Source organism: Notolepis coatsorum (genome assembly GCF_963971535.1).
Source record: "Notolepis coatsorum genome assembly, chromosome: 1".
Lineage (NCBI taxonomy): Eukaryota > Metazoa > Chordata > Actinopteri > Aulopiformes > Paralepididae > Notolepis > Notolepis coatsorum.
The window spans coordinates 80905385-80924280 of NC_140165.1; the positions used below are offsets into that span (position 1 = coordinate 80905385).

General features: G+C 37.6%; 1 protein-coding gene across 1 annotated transcript in view; it reads left to right on the forward strand.

Moving 5' to 3' along the window:
• Positions 1–2513: 2513 nt before the first annotated feature.
• The window catches only part of LOC311239772 (uncharacterized protein), a gene marked incomplete at its 3' end in the record, with an annotated part of 83443 nt that continues 67060 nt past the window's right edge, over positions 2514–18896 (forward strand). Inside the window, exons 1-2 of the mRNA XM_084328204.1 lie at positions 2514–2580; positions 16024–16156. Coding sequence (XP_084184330.1) covers positions 16036–16156 — 121 coding nt within the window. The 5' untranslated portion in view covers positions 2514–2580; positions 16024–16035. The remainder of the gene's footprint in view (positions 2581–16023; positions 16157–18896) is intronic.

Consider the following 18896-nt stretch of genomic DNA (forward strand, 5'->3'; position numbering starts at 1 on the left):
TGCGATTGGGGTCGGTTACAAACCATAACAGTTAAAGTTAATTCAGACATTTGATATATTGCTCTCTGGATTCTGTATATTGGACCTCATTCTCGAACATGTTCCTAAATATCTTTGTAACTATCTTCGAAAACGCTGGTTTATCCAAAAAGGCAAACAAATTAGCTCCAGTAAATATGAAATGCTGATACTAGAGTATGGAACAAGACCAGACATAGAGCCCATATCACCCCAAATGGAAATGATGTCCCTGTCCCTGCATTTGCTTTCTGTCAACTAATGTTAATGATAATAATAATAATAATAATAATAATAATAATAATAATAATAATAATAATAATAATAATAATAATAATAATAATAATAATAATAATAATAATAATAATAATAATAATAATAATAATAATAATAATAATAATAATAATAATAATAATAATAATAATAATAATAATAATAATAATAATAAAAATCCAGACGGATGTCTGTCCAGGTGTAAGATCACGTATGTTTTCTTTTTTAATCGCATTTCTTTTTTTATTCATTATTATTATTATTATTATTATTATTATTATTATTATTATTATTATTATTATTATTATTATTATTATTATTATTATTATTATTATTATTATTATTATTATTATTATTATTACAACAATACAGATTATAATGAATTGACAATACAACAGATGGACATGTGTGTGGACAGGGTTACAACCAAGCAAATCAACCATCACAAATGACCTACTGATGGCAGCTGACTCCGGACTATTATCCATCCTCATCCTCCTCGATCTAAGAGCCGCATTTGACACCATATCTCACTCCACCCTCCTTAACCGACTAGCCTCCATTGGAATCTCCCACACATCCCTAGACTGGTTCCACTCATATCTCTCTGGCCGTCAGGGGTGCAGTCGTAATATGGGCGGAGGTCAAACGGTATCCTATTATTATGCAAAGTCTAGGCACTTATCACCTAGACTTTGCATAATAATAGGATGCGCGCACTTCGAAGCCCAAACGCCGTTTGACCGCGGTTGCCCAGCACTGCACCACTGCTGGCCGTACTCAGTTCATTCAGCTAAAATCATTCACATCCCATCCATCCCCCCTCTCCTCCGGTGTTCCCCAGGGCTCTGTCCTTGGCCCTATCCTCTTCATTATCTACCTCCTCCCACTCGGTCGGATTCTCCGCAAATACAGCATCAATTTCCACTGCTACGCGGACGACACCCAGCTCTATGTTTCCTCCAAACCCACTTCCACCCTCCCTCCCTCTTCCCTCTGTGCCTGTCTACAGGAAATCAAATTCTGGTTCACCTCAAATTTCCTGAAATTAAACAGTGGCAAAACAGAGGTAGTCCTCATTGGCTCCAAGTCCACACTCACCAAGCACCCCAGTTTCACCCTCACCATAGACAACTCCTTGGTTTCCCCTTCCCCCCAGGTCAAGAGTCTGGGTGTTGTCCTCGACAGCACCCTATCATTCCATTCCCACATCAATAACATCATCCGGTCCGCCTACTTCCACCTTCGCAACATCAACCGCCTCCGCCCTTCACTCACTCCCAACAGCGCCGCAATCCTGGTCCACTCCCTCGTCACTTCCCGCTTAGATTACTGCAACTCCCTTCTCTTTGGTCTCCCCCACAAACTCCTCCATAAGCTCCAATTGGTCCAGAACGCTGCTGCCCGCATAATCACCAGAACCCCTGTCATCAGTCACATCACCCCCGTCCTACGCCAACTACACTGGCTTCCCATTAAACTCCGCATAGACTACAAGATCCTCCTCCATACATACAAGGCCATTCACAACCTCGCCCCTCCATACCTGTCCGACCTCCTTCATATCAACATTCCCACCCGGTCCCTCAGGTCTGCCTCCTCCATCAACCTGACCGTCCCCCCAGCCCGTCTGTCCACCATGGGGTCAAGAGCCTTCAGCTGCTCTGCCCCCCCGCCTCTGGAACTCCCTCCCCCCCGACATCAGGAACATTGACTCCATCATTTCTTTTAAAACCCACCTCAAAACCCACCTTTTTAGGCAGGCGTATGTCTGATTTTATTTTCTGTCTGATTTTATATATTTTTTTATTTTTATTATTTTAATGTACTGTGATTATGAATTTAACTGTTTTTAAATTGTTGTACGGCGTCCTTGAGTGCCTTGAAAGGCGCCTTATAAATAGAATGCATTATTATTATTATTATTATTATTATTATTATTATTATTATTATTATTATTATTATTATTATTATTATTATTATTATTATTATTATTATTATTATTATTATTATTATTATTATTATTATTATTATTATTATTATTATTATTATTATTATTATTATTATTATTATTATTATTATTGTTTTTTAGTGTTTGTATTTAAACTGGCATCGTTGCTATGATTACTATTTAGTTTAGCCAGTAGGTGGCAGTGGAGTACTGGGCCACAGCGGAACTGAAACTGTTCCTTCCGCGTGTGTGGCTCCTCGTCATTCTGTGACAGGAAGCCAACGGAACCGACCTAACTATCGTCTGTCTCCTTATTCTATCTGTTCACAAACAAACAGGTCGGTAGCATGTAATAAGCAAGCACTTAAAAACATTCACAAAATGTATGTAAAGCAATGATATGGATATGGACATTGTTTCTTGTATAATTCAGTGACAGACGTCTGTAGATGAGGAAAATGTGGATGCTGGCTAGCGGTCACCTAGGTTTTGATTGATTGATTGAAAATGTTATTAACAGATTGCAGAATGGGTACAATACAGTACAGCTCAATACATACAATTGTTAAGGGGATGCAGACCAGAGAAAGACTTTCGTCTTGTTTACATCAGGGTCCCCCATTTTCAATTCATCATAACGACATACAGATAGACAGTACTGCTACATCTATACATTTATGACATACCAGATTTGCAAATACAGCACTGTTTGTAATACAAAAAGTGTCCAGAAAAGAGTGTATATACTCTCTTTTGTAGACTCTTTTTGTATCACAAACTACTGTATTTGTAAATCTGGTATGTCATAAATGTCTAGATGTAGCAGTACTGTATCTGTATGTCATATATGTCAAGATGAATTGAAAATGCGGGACCCTGATGTAAACAAGACGAAAGTCTTTCTCTGGTCTGCATACAATTGTGTGTATTGAGCTGTACTGTATTGTACCCATTCTGCAATCTGTTGATAACATTTTCAATCAATCAATCAACCATGAGCTGTAGTCAACTATCATGTATGACAGGAACAAGTATGGAGGTCAGTGTTTCCCCAGAAAAACTTATATATTTTTTTACATTTTAAAGTTAAATGCATCAATCTGGTGCATTTTGAGAGCAAAATAAAGAGGCTAGATCTATGATGAACTTTGTGCTCAAAACACAAAATCGACTAGACTGCAGTGCTTTCTCCCTGCAGCCTTTTCCTCAGGTCAGTATTTTACATTAAGCACCCCCCCACAGCCCAAATTAAATGATAATTTTTTTTTTTAAATATTCTAAATTATTATTATTATTATTTTTTTTATACATTTTTTTTTATAGTCTAGTTCATAGCAGCGGCGGTCCTAATTCAGCAGTGGCGCAGCTGAATGCATATAGGGGAAACACTGGAGGTGGTGTCTGCGTGTATACACAAAGATACAAAATTCATTAACACTTTCAGTGCCACGAGGTGGCGCCAGAGTTAGCTCTTGAATGCCACCATCGGCGCCAATGTTACGCTTAATATCGCCTAATCTATGTTTTAAATTATGGCTATGTGTCTAATCTGCCCGTCGCTTATCAAAGAATCCTTTTCCAGTCAGTGCTGTCAAGGCAGATTGGTTTTTTATCGCTTCATTTCCGTTTGAGAGCATTTTGAAAAGCACCCGTTTTGAGGTAAAAAACAGTCCATTCTGGACCATTCTATGATAATCGTCTTTTACTGGAATATTCCAGAACGTTGATATTTGTCGGCCTATTTTGAATCGTTTTCAAATAAACGCTAGGTGATCAATATTATATGTGCACGCACGCACACTCGAGCCGCGCACGGATAATCGCCGTGTTCATTTCCTCTTGGATTTTTACAGTGAAACCGATAGAGCCCATTTCACAAAACAGCTTATATCTTCATCAAAATGAGTCTGATTATCCTAACACTGATAACATAGATTCCTTACCTGACATCAGATGGTATCCAACTGGTATATTCCAATTCCTGATCACCATTCGAAAAAATCGATAAGTGTATAGATCCAACGTGATACAGTAGTACACATGATTCCGCGGGGCTCAGAGGATCCAGAATGAACTGTGGTAACCCCGGCTGGAACAGTGGACTGGAAAATGTGGAGTACAGGATTTTTTCCCCCATCCATTTTCATTGAGTCCATTCCAAAATCCCTTATGTCATCTGGGAGACGATAGGGGGCGCTTTTTTCCACATCTGATCGCCGGCGGCACTCGGGTATACTAGGGTAGGCTCGCGTGATGCAATATGATTTCAGATCGCAAAAAAAAATTAAAATCCGAGAAATCTCGTGAGTGGCTTTCAACGAGATATTAATAATTCAGAGAAAACTCGTGAGTGGCATAGAAAGTGTTAACCATACTGACCTGAATCATAATGCAATTGAAACGGTATTGGGGTTGAAATTAAGTTCAAAAGGGCTAAGACTGTACTAGTCGGCACCATCTACAGACCACCAGAACAGAGTGGCTTTTATTTATGATACACTTGATGGGTGTTTAGCTGGGGTTGAAGATGCAGGAAAAAAATCCTGATTGGGGACTGGAACACGGATATGCAACGAAAAGAAGCACCCGTTTCCAAGTCCTTCAGTAGGTTTTGTGATCTGCACAGTGTCAGCCAGCTAATCACCCAACCCACAAGAGTGTGATTCAACACAAACTACCATTGATTAGGGGTGGGAATCACCAGAGGCCTCACGATACGATACTATCACGATACTTGAGTCACAATACGATAGTATTGCGATACTAAATATATTGCGCTATGCTGAGTATTGCGATATTAATATTGCGATTTATTACCGTTTTTCAACTGCAAAGTAAAACTTTGTCAACATGTTTTATCTAAAAAATAAAGTTCAGTATGTTCATCTCACTTCAATACTTTTTATTGCAGAACATGGTATTTTCTCAAGCAGACAGATGTAAACACTGTAATCTGTGTTGCATGTACCTGACAAACTGAACTGTTTGTATTACAGTTATATTCCAACTTAACTGAATGCACACGTGTGTGTGGACTACTGTACTATTACAGGTATTGAAATGAACAATGCAACTTCCTTATAAAAAAAATATATATAAAACTTTTTATAATTTTTTTTTATAAATGAATAAATAATTAAATATCGATACTTGGCGTCCCTGTATCGATACAGTATCGCCACGCAATGTATCACGATACTACTACATATCTAATATATCGATATTTCCCCCCACCACTACCATTGATCTCATTCTGACCTCTGACAAGTCCAGGATCTCCAATAAAGGGGTTATAGCATGCGGGTTAAGCGATCATCATATGATATTCTGTACTCACAAAAAGCTAAAACAAAAGGCTGGCTGTCACAAAACAGTCACATCTAGGGACCTCAAAACCTACTCTAGTGAGGCCTTTATATAAGAACTGGAGAGCCTAGACTGGTCAGATGAGCTCAGTGGTACACTAGTTGAAGAAACATGGCTTGGATTCAAAACCAAATTCTCATCAATACTAAACAACATGGCCCCCCTAAGAACCACCAGGGTTAAAAATCGCGCTGAGCCATGGATGCACTCAGACATACTGACCGCTATGAAAACCAGAGACAAAAAATGCTCTGAACTTCAAGTCATTCAAAGCTTGCCAAAAGCTCAAACAGTGATCTCCAAGCCCACGTGGTTGAAATCAAACAACAAAGAAATAGACTGAGAAATGATGTAAACACCATGATCAAATCTGCACGAAAAAAAATAAGCACCTCAAAGGCCCTAAAAACAAGACTACAAACATCACAAAACAAACTGGTCAGACTACTGCTTGACCTTACTCCTAGAACCCACCTCACCCCTGCCCACTTTGACAACCTAGGATGGCATAGACCACAACACCAGAGGGAGTTCCACAAATCATGTTCAACCCAGATTCGTCTCAAACAAGGGACTAAACACATTTCGCAATTATGCCACAACAATGTGGAACGCCCTACCCACAGCCTTAAAATAATGTGAATCCCTACCCTCCACCCAAAACCGCTCTCAAAGAGCACCTACGGGAGGCTGCAATTCGAAACTGGCCCCGGTAAATGTCCAAACCCCAACCCCCTCTAATGTACAGTTTCTTCCCCCTCGAATGTATATATTTTCTTTTATGATCTCTGTCTCTTAAACAGTACTGTATATTTGTATATCTTGTATGTCATACATGTCTGGATGTAACAGTACTGTATATCTGTATGTCATAAATGTCATGAATAAAAAATGGGGGACACTGATGTAAACAAGATGAAAGTCTTTCTCTGGTCTGCATCCCCTTAACAATTGTGTGTATTGAGCCGTACCGTATTGTACCCATTCTGCAATCTGTTAATAACGTTTTCAATCAATCAATCAATCAATCAATCAATCAATCAATCAATCAATCAATCAATCAAACCTTTTATATTGAGTAATGAGTATTTTATAGCCGGTAATAAGGACTTGTATATTAAGTATGTAGAGCTGGTAATAAGGCCTTGTATTAAGTATGTAGAGCTGGTAATAAGGACTGTTGTATTAAGTATGTATAGCATTAGCTGGTAATAAGGACTGTTGTATTAAGTATGTAGAGCTGGTAATAAGGACTTGTATTAAGTATGTAGAGCTGGTAATAAGGACTTGTATTAAGTATGTAGAGCTGGTAATAAGGACTTGTATTAAGTACGTAGAGCTGGTAATAAGGACTTGTATTAACTATGTAGAGCTGGTAATAAGGCCTTGTATTAAGTATGTAGAGCTGGTAATAAGGACTTGTATTAAGTATGTAGAGCTGGTAATAAGGACTTGTATTAAGTACGTAGAGCTGGTAATAAGGACTTGTATTAACTATGTAGAGCTGGTAATAAGGCCTTGTATTAAGTATGTAGAGCTGGTAATAAGGACTTGTATTAAGTATGTAGAGCTGGTAATAAGGCCTTGTATTAAGTATGTAGAGCTGGTAATAAGGACTTGTATTTAGTACGTAGAGCTGGTAATAAGGACTTGTATTAAGTATGTAGAGCTGGTAATAAGGACTTGTATTAAGTATGTCGAGCTGGTAATAAGGACTTGTATTAACTATGTAGAGCTGGTAATAAGGACTTGTATTAAGTATGTAGAGCTGGTAATAAGGACTGTTGTATTAAGTATGTATAGCATTAGCTGGTAATAAGGACTGTTGTATTAACTATGTAGAGCTGGTAATAAGGACTTGTATTAAGTACGTAGAGCTGGTAATAAGGCCTTGTATTAAGTATGTAGAGCTGTTAATAAGGACTTGTATTAAGTATGTAGAGCTGGTAATAAGGCCTTGTATTAAGTATGTAGAGCTGGTAATAAGGACTTGTATTTAGTATGTAGAGCTGGTAATAAGGACTTGTATTACGTATGTAGAGCTGGTAATAAGGACTTGTATTAACTATGTAGAGCTGGTAATAAGGACTTGTATTAAGTATGTAGAGCTGGTAATAGGTCCTTGTATTAAGTATGTAGAGCTGGTAATAAGGCCTTGTATTAAGTATGTAGAGCTGGTAATAAGGACTGTTGTATTAAGTATGTAGAGCTGGTAATAAGGACTTGTATTAAGTATGTAGAGCTGGTAATAAGGACTTGTATTAAGTATGTAGAGCTGGTAATAAGGACTTGTATTAACTATGTAGAGCTGGTAATAAGGACTTGTATTACGTACGTAGAGCTGGTAATAAGGACTTGTATTAAGTACGTAGAGCTGGTAATAAGGACTTGTATTAAATATGTAGAGCTGGTAATAAAGACTTGTATTAAGTATGTAGAGCTGGTAATAAGGACTTGTATTAAGTATGTAGAGCTGGTAATAAGGACTGTTGTATTAAGTATGTATAGCATTAGCTGGTAATAAGGACTGTTGTATTAACTATGTAGAGCTGGTAATAAGGACTTGTATTAAGTATGTAGAGCTGGTAATAAGGACTTGTATTAAGTATGTAGAGCTGGTAATAATGACTTGTATTAAGTATGTAGAGCTGGTAATAAGGACTTGTATTAAGTATGTAGAGCTGGTAATAAGGACTTGTATTAAGTATGTAGAGCTGGTAATAAGGACTTGTATTAAGTATGTAGAGCTGGTAATAAGGACTTGTATTAAGTACGTAGAGCTGGTAATAAGGACTTGTATTAACTATGTAGAGCTGGTAATAAGGCCTTGTATTAAGTATGTAGAGCTGGTAATAAGGACTTGTATTAAGTATGTAGAGCTGGTAATAAGGACTTGTATTAAGTATGTAGAGCTGGTAATAAGGACTTGTATTAAGTACGTAGAGCTGGTAATAAGGACTTGTATTAACTATGTAGAGCTGGTAATAAGGCCTTGTATTAAGTATGTAGAGCTGGTAATAAGGACTTGTATTAAGTATGTAGAGCTGGTAATAAGGACTTGTATTAAGTACGTAGAGCTGGTAATAAGGACTTGTATTAACTATGTAGAGCTGGTAATAAGGCCTTGTATTAAGTATGTAGAGCTGGTAATAAGGACTTGTATTAAGTATGTAGAGCTGGTAATAAGGCCTTGTATTAAGTATGTAGAGCTGGTAATAAGGACTTGTATTTAGTACGTAGAGCTGGTAATAAGGACTTGTATTAAGTATGTAGAGCTGGTAATAAGGACTTGTATTAAGTATGTCGAGCTGGTAATAAGGACTTGTATTAACTATGTAGAGCTGGTAATAAGGACTTGTATTAAGTATGTAGAGCTGGTAATAAGGACTGTTGTATTAAGTATGTATAGCATTAGCTGGTAATAAGGACTGTTGTATTAACTATGTAGAGCTGGTAATAAGGACTTGTATTAAGTACGTAGAGCTGGTAATAAGGCCTTGTATTAAGTATGTAGAGCTGTTAATAAGGACTTGTATTAAGTATGTAGAGCTGGTAATAAGGCCTTGTATTAAGTATGTAGAGCTGGTAATAAGGACTTGTATTTAGTATGTAGAGCTGGTAATAAGGACTTGTATTACGTATGTAGAGCTGGTAATAAGGACTTGTATTAACTATGTAGAGCTGGTAATAAGGACTTGTATTAAGTATGTAGAGCTGGTAATAGGTCCTTGTATTAAGTATGTAGAGCTGGTAATAAGGCCTTGTATTAAGTATGTAGAGCTGGTAATAAGGACTGTTGTATTAAGTATGTAGAGCTGGTAATAAGGACTTGTATTAAGTATGTAGAGCTGGTAATAAGGACTTGTATTAAGTATGTAGAGCTGGTAATAAGGACTTGTATTAACTATGTAGAGCTGGTAATAAGGACTTGTATTACGTACGTAGAGCTGGTAATAAGGACTTGTATTAAGTACGTAGAGCTGGTAATAAGGACTTGTATTAAATATGTAGAGCTGGTAATAAAGACTTGTATTAAGTATGTAGAGCTGGTAATAAGGACTTGTATTAAGTATGTAGAGCTGGTAATAAGGACTGTTGTATTAAGTATGTATAGCATTAGCTGGTAATAAGGACTGTTGTATTAACTATGTAGAGCTGGTAATAAGGACTTGTATTAAGTATGTAGAGCTGGTAATAAGGACTTGTATTAAGTATGTAGAGCTGGTAATAATGACTTGTATTAAGTATGTAGAGCTGGTAATAAGGACTTGTATTAAGTATGTAGAGCTGGTAATAAGGACTTGTATTAAGTATGTAGAGCTGGTAATAAAGACTTGTATTAAGTATGTAGAGCTGGTAATAAGGACTTGTATTAAGTAGAGCTGGTAATAAGGACTGTTGTATTAAGTATGTATAGCATTAGCTGGTAATAAGGACTGTTGTATTAACTATGTAGAGCTGGTAATAAGGACTTGTATTAAGTATGTATAGCTGGTAATAAGGACTTGTATTAAGTATGTAGAGCTGGTAATAAGGACTTGTATTAACTATGTCGAGCTGGTAATAATGACTTGTAAGTATGTAGAGCTGGTAATAAGGCCTTGTATTAAGTATGTAGAGCTGGTAATAAGGACTTGTATTAAGTATGTAGAGCTGGTAATAAGGCCTTGTATTAAGTATGTAGAGCTGGTAATAAGGCCTTGTATTAAGTATGTATAGCTGGTAATAAGGACAGTTGTATTAAGTATGTAGAGCTGGTAATAAGGACTTGTATTAAGTATGTAGAGCTGGTAATAAGGACTTGTATTACGTACTGATATATGCTCATGCCAGTCTTCGGTCAGATTGATAACCCCATAACTCATTGGTCCGCTCATCTCAACATCAAGCAGCGTCCTGCGATGTCTGTGATATCCAGAACCCAATGCGTCCACAAACTGCTGTGGTCAAACCCGACCGACAGACATAACACACGCACCGCTCCGTCCCCCCCAGTCATCGACCATAGTGGAGTGATTGAAGTTGCGGAGTCTCTTATTTTATTTGCACCGGGAAGGATTAATTTGACCAGTATGACACTGTCTTTAATCAGATGATATCCATTTCCCTTATCCGTCACACGGCAACTAGAAGTTACTCTTACGAAGTCACAATATGTAGGTCTAGGAGAACTCTTATATGCCTATAATAAAAATAATCTTATTATTATCATCATTTTACGAAAGGGCTTGTAATACTGCTCATTTGAAAGCTTGGTTGTATTACTACTTTTTTAATAAGTATTACCACTGTAACATTACTTAATAAGCCCATTATATAGAATCTACATTATATATATATATAGAATATATATATGCTACATACACACATGGCATACATATGATATATTTCTTTCTTTAGGTCTCTGTGTGGATAAAGACATATGGGATCATTACTACTAGAGTTTTACATCATAAATCATGAACATCACGGGGCAGTGTTTCTGCCGACTCTTTTTCATCATGCAAAAAATGGGTAAAGTCATAAGTGCAACACATTTCAATGCTTACCAGAATGGTCAGAAGGATGTACACGAAGTGGGTTCAAAAAAGGTTTTTATTTTTTAAAAATACAAGATTACAATAAATGCACAATCATGCTTATAAGTACAAAAAAGGTTCCTCTTAGGAATTATCAGAATGCAGAATCCAAAAAATCTCTCTTGAGATGGAGCAAGTTAGCCCTTATATAGGAAAAAAGATCTTTTTGCCATTGGTTTAAATACTGTGATGTAATTTCACTAGCCACTCAACGTTTAAAACCTCAGTACATTTTATCCAATCATTTTACTGTACATATACAGTAAGTATCAACCCCTTTCCTCTACTTGCGTTACATACAGTTACATAGTGATTCAAGTATGGAGAGTCCCTCCACACACTCTTTTAACAGGGCAAGGCGTGCAAGGGTTACATTTACATTTACATTTAGTCATTTAGCTGACGCTTTTATCCAAAGCGACTTACAAGTTCTGTGCGACAAGACAGCAAGAAGGGTATAACTCTATCAGCTGAGTAACAATGTTCATCAAAGTGTTGCGTGTTACAGTGTAGGTTAGTTTATTAGGACAAGTGCATGACATTAAGGTTAGTCGGGGTTAGATTTTTTTTTTTTTTTTTTTTTTATCATTTCAGATAATGGTTGAAGAAGTGAGTCTTTAGTCGACGGCGAAAGATTGGACGGGATTCGGGATTCGGGTTAACCGGGTGTCAGCCAGTGCCGCGAGGCCATCTGTGAAAACTCCCATCCCGACTCCTCAGAGTTGTGGCAGAGAGTCCTCAAAGTTGCTCTCATCCAGTGAACACAGAATTTACACAGTATAGTAATATATAGTATTACACACTTTCATTTTAAGCATAGAATTATGAAACATATAATTAATTCAGCAGAATATGTATACACCTCTATATCAACATTTCTGACTGTAGCAAAACATTTAACATTTAACTGTTATATAGTTTTAAGAGTGTATAAGTTTATAACACAGGTGGCGCTCGTTGACTTGTGGCACACATAACGTGTTTCTTCTCAACTCCTTTAGTTATTTGTTACTTTTTTCAGTTATGTATCAGAACAGTGATTCACAAGAATACACAAGAGTACTTGGGCTGTCTTCTCTAGACTTTCACATTTCCGCCTTTACCTTCCCCTGGCTTGGGGCCTCTCGCTCTGCCACACTATCAGTAAAAAAAGCAGACGGATCAGTACGGAACAGGTAGTAAAAAATGCAGGCAGGCTAGGCGAGGCCTTCTGTGGGTAAAATCCCTTTTCATGGCAGAGGCCCCCTGTCAAGGCCACATTTTCACAGTTACCTCCCTTCATACAATGCAGACCAGGCAATTCATTCTTTAAGCAGAAACTTATGATTTGCCTATGAAGCATATAATCAATTTAGCATTATACATATATGTACCTATATAATTACATGTGAAAAATAGGTTATACGGCTATAGTGTTACATATATATAAAAGGGTAGAACAGAAATCACTGTTCACACAACTATATAATCACTGTTTTCCAACCAGGTTTTTAGAAAACAGGGCGTTGCTTTTTGATTATATTTTTACCAACATTTCTTTTATTGATAAGGCTTGTTGTTTGTATACTTGGCTGTCTTTCTGGCCTTCTTTGGCCTCTCATAATCCGACCACCCTCTTGTCGTGGGGGGGGGAAGAACATGGGACCTCTGGTCGTGAAGTCCCTGGTCGAGAGGTCATCAATCTTGGGTCTTGCTGGCTGTGACCCTTTTCACGTACGTAGAGCTGGTAATAAGGACTTGTATTAAGTACGTAGAGCTGGTAATAAGGACTTCTATTAAGTATGTAGAGCTGGTAATAAAGACTTGTATTAAGTATGTAGAGCTGGTAATAAGGACTTGTATTAAGTATGTATAGCATTAGCTGGTAATAAGGACTGTTGTATTAACTATGTAGAGCTGGTAATAAGGACTTGTATTAAGTACGTAGAGCTGGTAATAAGGACTTTTATTAAGTATGTAGAGCTGGTAATAAGGACTTGTATTAACTATGTAGAGCTGGTAATAAGGACTTGTATTAACCCATTCTCCGCCAATCACGTGTTAAGGCGAGTTTCTCCGCCATGCGTTGTCTGCCAATAACTCCGTAAGGCGTTTTTGAGATCAATATTTCATATTTTCGTCATGGTATTCATATTTCACCCACGGAGTCTTGGGTGATGCTGTCTGAGCCATCACAACTCTGCAACGCTTCAATACCGCCACCGGGTGGCCGATCGGCGAGTTGCCGAACCGGAAGTGCCCATTGTAGATCGGTCCGTCCCCTATTTTTGTCCGGCCACTCGCTTATCGTCCCGGGGCTCAATACAGACACCGTCGATATGGATCTTTGCCATAACTCAATAATCAACATGATTTGGACGTGTATTAGTAATATACAAACCGGAAATGGATCGCATCAATCAACATCCCATAATTGGGATCTGTTTGCTCCACTCTCATCTAGGGATGCACGATATTGCTTTTTTGACACCGATACCGATAACTTTATGCTCCTCAAGCCGATAACCGATATCGATAACCGATATTTATTGTATTATAAAATGTCTTTTAATGTATATATTTTTTTTGATAAAAAAAAATCTTTTTTCAACATGAAACAAAACATATCACAATACAATAATAATACATAAAAAGACTTCCCAGGACAATAACTTAACACCAACTTAAATGTGACCTAACCAGACAACAGAAACAAAAGCCAAGACAACAGTTTTGACTGATAAAGTGACCATATTTATTTTTCCAAATGAAAATTCACAATCCGTCAACAACTTATAATACATCCAACCTAAGACGCTCGAAGCTTTTTGTTCTTCTTTTTTCAAAGCGGAGCCTTGAAAAAAAGGCTTTGAGTGGACACATCACCACCTCACATCACCACCACAACAACAAGTCACCTGCAACTCACCACCGCCACGGTGTTAAAACGACGGCGCGAGCACGCTTGTACCTATTGACGAGTCGTTTGCTAAATTAAAGAAGTTTGACAGAAATGACCCAAGGGCTCAAGCCGCTAGCTTTTAAGCAGTCCTTGGTGGTGCAAATTAACCTGGCTACTACGGAGCAATAAGTGACTGCGTATTCAACCAAGGGTTGCATCACCACAGCCATGAAAGGGGCTAGCTTTGCTTAGCTCCTCGCGTCGTCGTAGGCTTCTAAGTTAACACAATAACACACCATCGTAGCGGTGGTGATGCCGCAGATGACCCGTCAGGCTGGATGTATTACAAGTTGTTGCGCTTTTCCCTCCTTGTGGAACTTCTGCATTGCATTTATTACAAATAGCAAGCGAACTTTTTCCTCTGAAATTCCGAGTACCGACGCGGCCATCTTTGTTGTTAACGTCCGCGCGCTTCCAGAAACTTGCGTGGCTACGTCACAGCCAAGAAAGGGAGCGCTGGATTTGTGTAAAACGCCCTGTTCCTAAACCACACGCTTATCAGTCGTACCACAGTACTGACAAAACGGGAGGAGCCTACAGTCAAAACAAACGCACTTCATTCCAATTCACCCACACCGCATTTTTTTACCAAAAAATATATTATATTATCGGAGCTATTAATAACGTTATCGGGTTTATCGGGATGACATCATAATTGCTGATATCGGCCCGATAATTATCGGCCCGATAATTATCGTGCATCCCTACTCTCATCGCCCAACGCTACGAGGAGACTGGGGTGCGTTTCAGCGTTTTTCTTTACCATTTTAGATACAAACTGCTCTGATCAATATATCACCCATACTACATAAATCATTTAATGTCGTCATTGAATTATAAACGACCCCCCTCCCCCCCTCCGTTCACCCGCAGATGACCAGTCATGACGTTTAGGACCATGTACAGTTGAAATTTTTAATATAACGTTGATTGGTATCAAACTGCATTTGATCGTCTAATATATGCATTTATGCCTATATCTCACGTTCTATGAAATACTGCAGAAAACGATAAAAACATATTTATACTCTAGACGGTATTTTAGTATGAATGTGTGAATGAAAAAGTAAAACGTTCCTACATCCTGAACGATAGATAATTGATGTTGAATGGGCCATAGTAATGTCAATTTAGCAATACAATTTAAAAAGTTATAGCCTTGCAAAGAAGGTGAACATCTCCATAGACTTATAGCGCTGGCAGAGAGGGCACAAAGATGGGTACAATGCCCGGCAGAGAATGTAGAGCTGGTAATAAGGCCTTGTATTAAGTATGTAGAGCTGGTAATAAGGACTTGTATTAAGTATGTAGAGCTGGTAATAAGGCCTTATATTAAGTATGTATAGCTGGTAATAAGGACTGTTGTATTAAGTATGTAGAGCTGGTAATAAGGACTTGTATTAAGTATGTAGAGCTGGTAATAAGGACTTGTATTAAGTATGTAGAGCTGGTAATAAGGACTTGTATTAAGTATGTAGAGCTGGTAATAAGGACTTGTATTACGTACGTAGAGCTGGTAATAAGGACTTGTATTAAGTACGTAGAGCTGGTAATAAGGACTTGTATTAAGTATGTAGAGCTGGTAATAAAGACTTGTATTAAGTATGTAGAGCTGGTAATAAGGACTTGTATTAAGTATGTAGAGCTGGTAATAAGGACTTGTATTACGTACGTAGAGCTGGTAATAAGGACTTGTATTAAGTACGTAGAGCTGGTAATAAGGACTTGTATTAAGTATGTAGAGCTGGTAATAAAGACTTGTATTAAGTATGTAGAGCTGGTAATAAGGACTTGTATTAAGTATGTATAGCTGGATGCATTTGCAACTGTAAAGTTAGACATGTGTCTGTTGAGATGGATGTACTGACATTTTCCCCCTGTTCCTTTCCCCCAAGATACTTGTGAATATGGCCTTTCCTCGTAGCCTCTCACACCTTGGTTCCAGAGGACTGACTCTCTGTCTGGTGGACTGCATGAGACCGTCACGGCCGGGCCAGGAGAAGAGCCGTTTGCACCGCGTGGAAACAAGTATGAATGAATGAATGAAAAGTTTATTTTTGAACATGTATTCTTTACATCCCTCTAGATAAATCATAATATCAAGCTTTGTCAAACAGAATAATCAGAATGAAAAAGAAATTATAAACAAAAAGAGAAATGTAGTTAGTTGACATGTTCAAAAAAGGAGTAGAGGGAAGCTAAGCTTATTGATCCCTACCCCCTTACATTTAAATTTTTTCCTCCATTAATTTGACTTGATATAACATAATTTAGTATAATACATTATATAATATACATTTTTACTATAGTACAAAAAAAATTAACTTGAGTCGCTTGACAGCAGTAAATACAATACAACACTACATAACACAATATAACAACTTCGTTTATCAGCATTACTGTATTAAGCCCCAGTATATCAGGTCAGTTTGATAAGCCCATCAATCAGTGGTCTGCTCGTCTGGCTTCAAACAGCGTCCTGCAATGCCATGACGCTCAAACCCCAGTGAATCTAAAAGAGTTGTATCAAGAGACCGGTTATACTGTTTGCTCGTCTCGTCCCCCTCCGGCAAGATGTTGATCATTGGTAGAGGTTGCGAGATCTATATTTTATTATAACAAGGAAGATTTATTTGATAAGTCTGTCCTTAGTAAATCTACTTGAGTGTTCAAATAGGTTTGTCATCAATCAAGTGATTATCCCTCCCTCATTTGTCATAGGCGCCGGTGAGAGTCCATCTCGCCGCTTAAATGAATGAGGTAATCTCTTCTAAATGCTTGTTGTCTGGAAAATCCCCTTTTGCATTGAATACAACAGATTTACAGATTCTTCTTTACTTCTTTTGCTATTTTTAGAGAAAAGACAAACATCTGTACTTATTATACCTAAGATCTATACATAATAAATTAAATGGATCCATGCCATGTGTCTGCCCTAATGACAATATTTTTAAATGTTATTCTCTTTGAGAGATAAGCTGAAATCTAACATTTAGACAGTGACAGAATACTATCTTAGGAGCTAATGAATAGCTAGACAGGCTAAAAAAACAGTGACAGATACCATCATAGGGAGAAGTATCTTCCAAAACGACCTTTCATTCAAGTCTCAATTACACCGCATGACATTGAATCAGGTGCTAAAAAATAGAATGATATTATAGCTTACCAGTATTTCTTAGAAAAAGTTACACGAAGAAAAAGATTTAGTTTCAAAACGTTTTTTAATTAAAAATTACAAGAGTTACAAAAGAAATGCACAATTTATCATAGTATCTATTTCAGCAGAGAAAAGGCCTGAAGTAAAAATGTAAAAAAGTACCCTCTCCTTGTTTCACGGGAGGTTTATATAATACAGAACTACGTCATAAGATTATACCCCTTTGGACAATATACAGTTCCAATCAGTGTACAGTACGTGATCACACCCCTCCTCTTCCATCCTTCTGTTACTTGTAATTACAAAAGTAACAAATTGGGTATGGGAAAGTCCCTCACCACACTATATGTTTTTTTAAGCAGAAAATAAAGAAAATATATAGCAATACAGTACTTGTATACTTTACACCTTGGTTACAATGTTTTTCCATATCATACATGTGAAAAAACCCTCATACATTATACATCCTACATGTAGATAGACTCCTTTGGACAATATAGGATCTTTCTCTTTTAACAGGGCATGCAAGGGTTAACCTGCCTGTGCCAACCTGCTGCTCAGTTCTTAAGCTACAAGGCCGTCTGTAGAGGCTCCCTTCTGACGGCTCCTATTACCAGAGGTTACTAGAGGTTATTTCTTTTAGGGTTGTACAAGATATTGTGGACACAGTATTACACAGTATTACACAGTATTACGGTACTACACAAGTAGGGAAAAAGAATACAAATAGACATCTTTTCATAATCACTGTCTTCCAGCTCAGTGCTTGAAATCAGGGCCATGCTCATTACATTTATTCAAACAGATATATGTTTTAATTTTCAGCGTTTCTGGAGTATGGCTTGACATGGTGACTTGACCCTCTCCGTCTTGACGCGTGGTTTGGTCGTCTGGGATTTTGGTATTCAGACCAAAATCTAGTAGGGGGGAGAAAGAACGTGTTCCCTCCGGTGTCCGAGAGGTCATCATTCTTTGGTCCTGCTGGCTGTGACCTTTGACAATTACTCATTTCTATATTTCTCTAATGTGTATGGAAATGTATGGAAATGATTACTACATGAAAATGAATTGAACATTTATGACTTTGATGTATGGTATATTTCAATAACTATACTTTCAAAAATAATTAATAAGTATCATCACAATCCAGGAAAAACTTCAGAACACAGGATTCAATTGGTCAAACCCGCTTGAGGACGTTGATTCGTCAATATGCTGTCACAGCTCTCAAAAATGAAAACATCCTACAGTACCTTACATCTCTTAATCTACCTCTTTTATAGGGAAATTGACGTCATTTTGTCCGAGCCTCTTGGCTAGGTTATCTGTGTGTGTACTGAGAAATGAGTTTGTTATGTACTTTTCTGTGTGGAGCTAGGTGACCTTGACTGCTTTTGTGTGTACGTGACTTTTGTGTACATGGCTTTTGCGTATGTGACTTTTGTGTGTGTAACTGTGTACGTGACTTTTGTGTGTATGTGACTTTTGTGTGTGTAACTGTGTACGTGCCTTTTGTGTGTATGTGACTTTTGTGTGTACGTGACTTTTGTGTGTGTAACTGTACGTGACTTTTGTGTGTATGTGACTTGTGTGTATGTGACTTTTGTG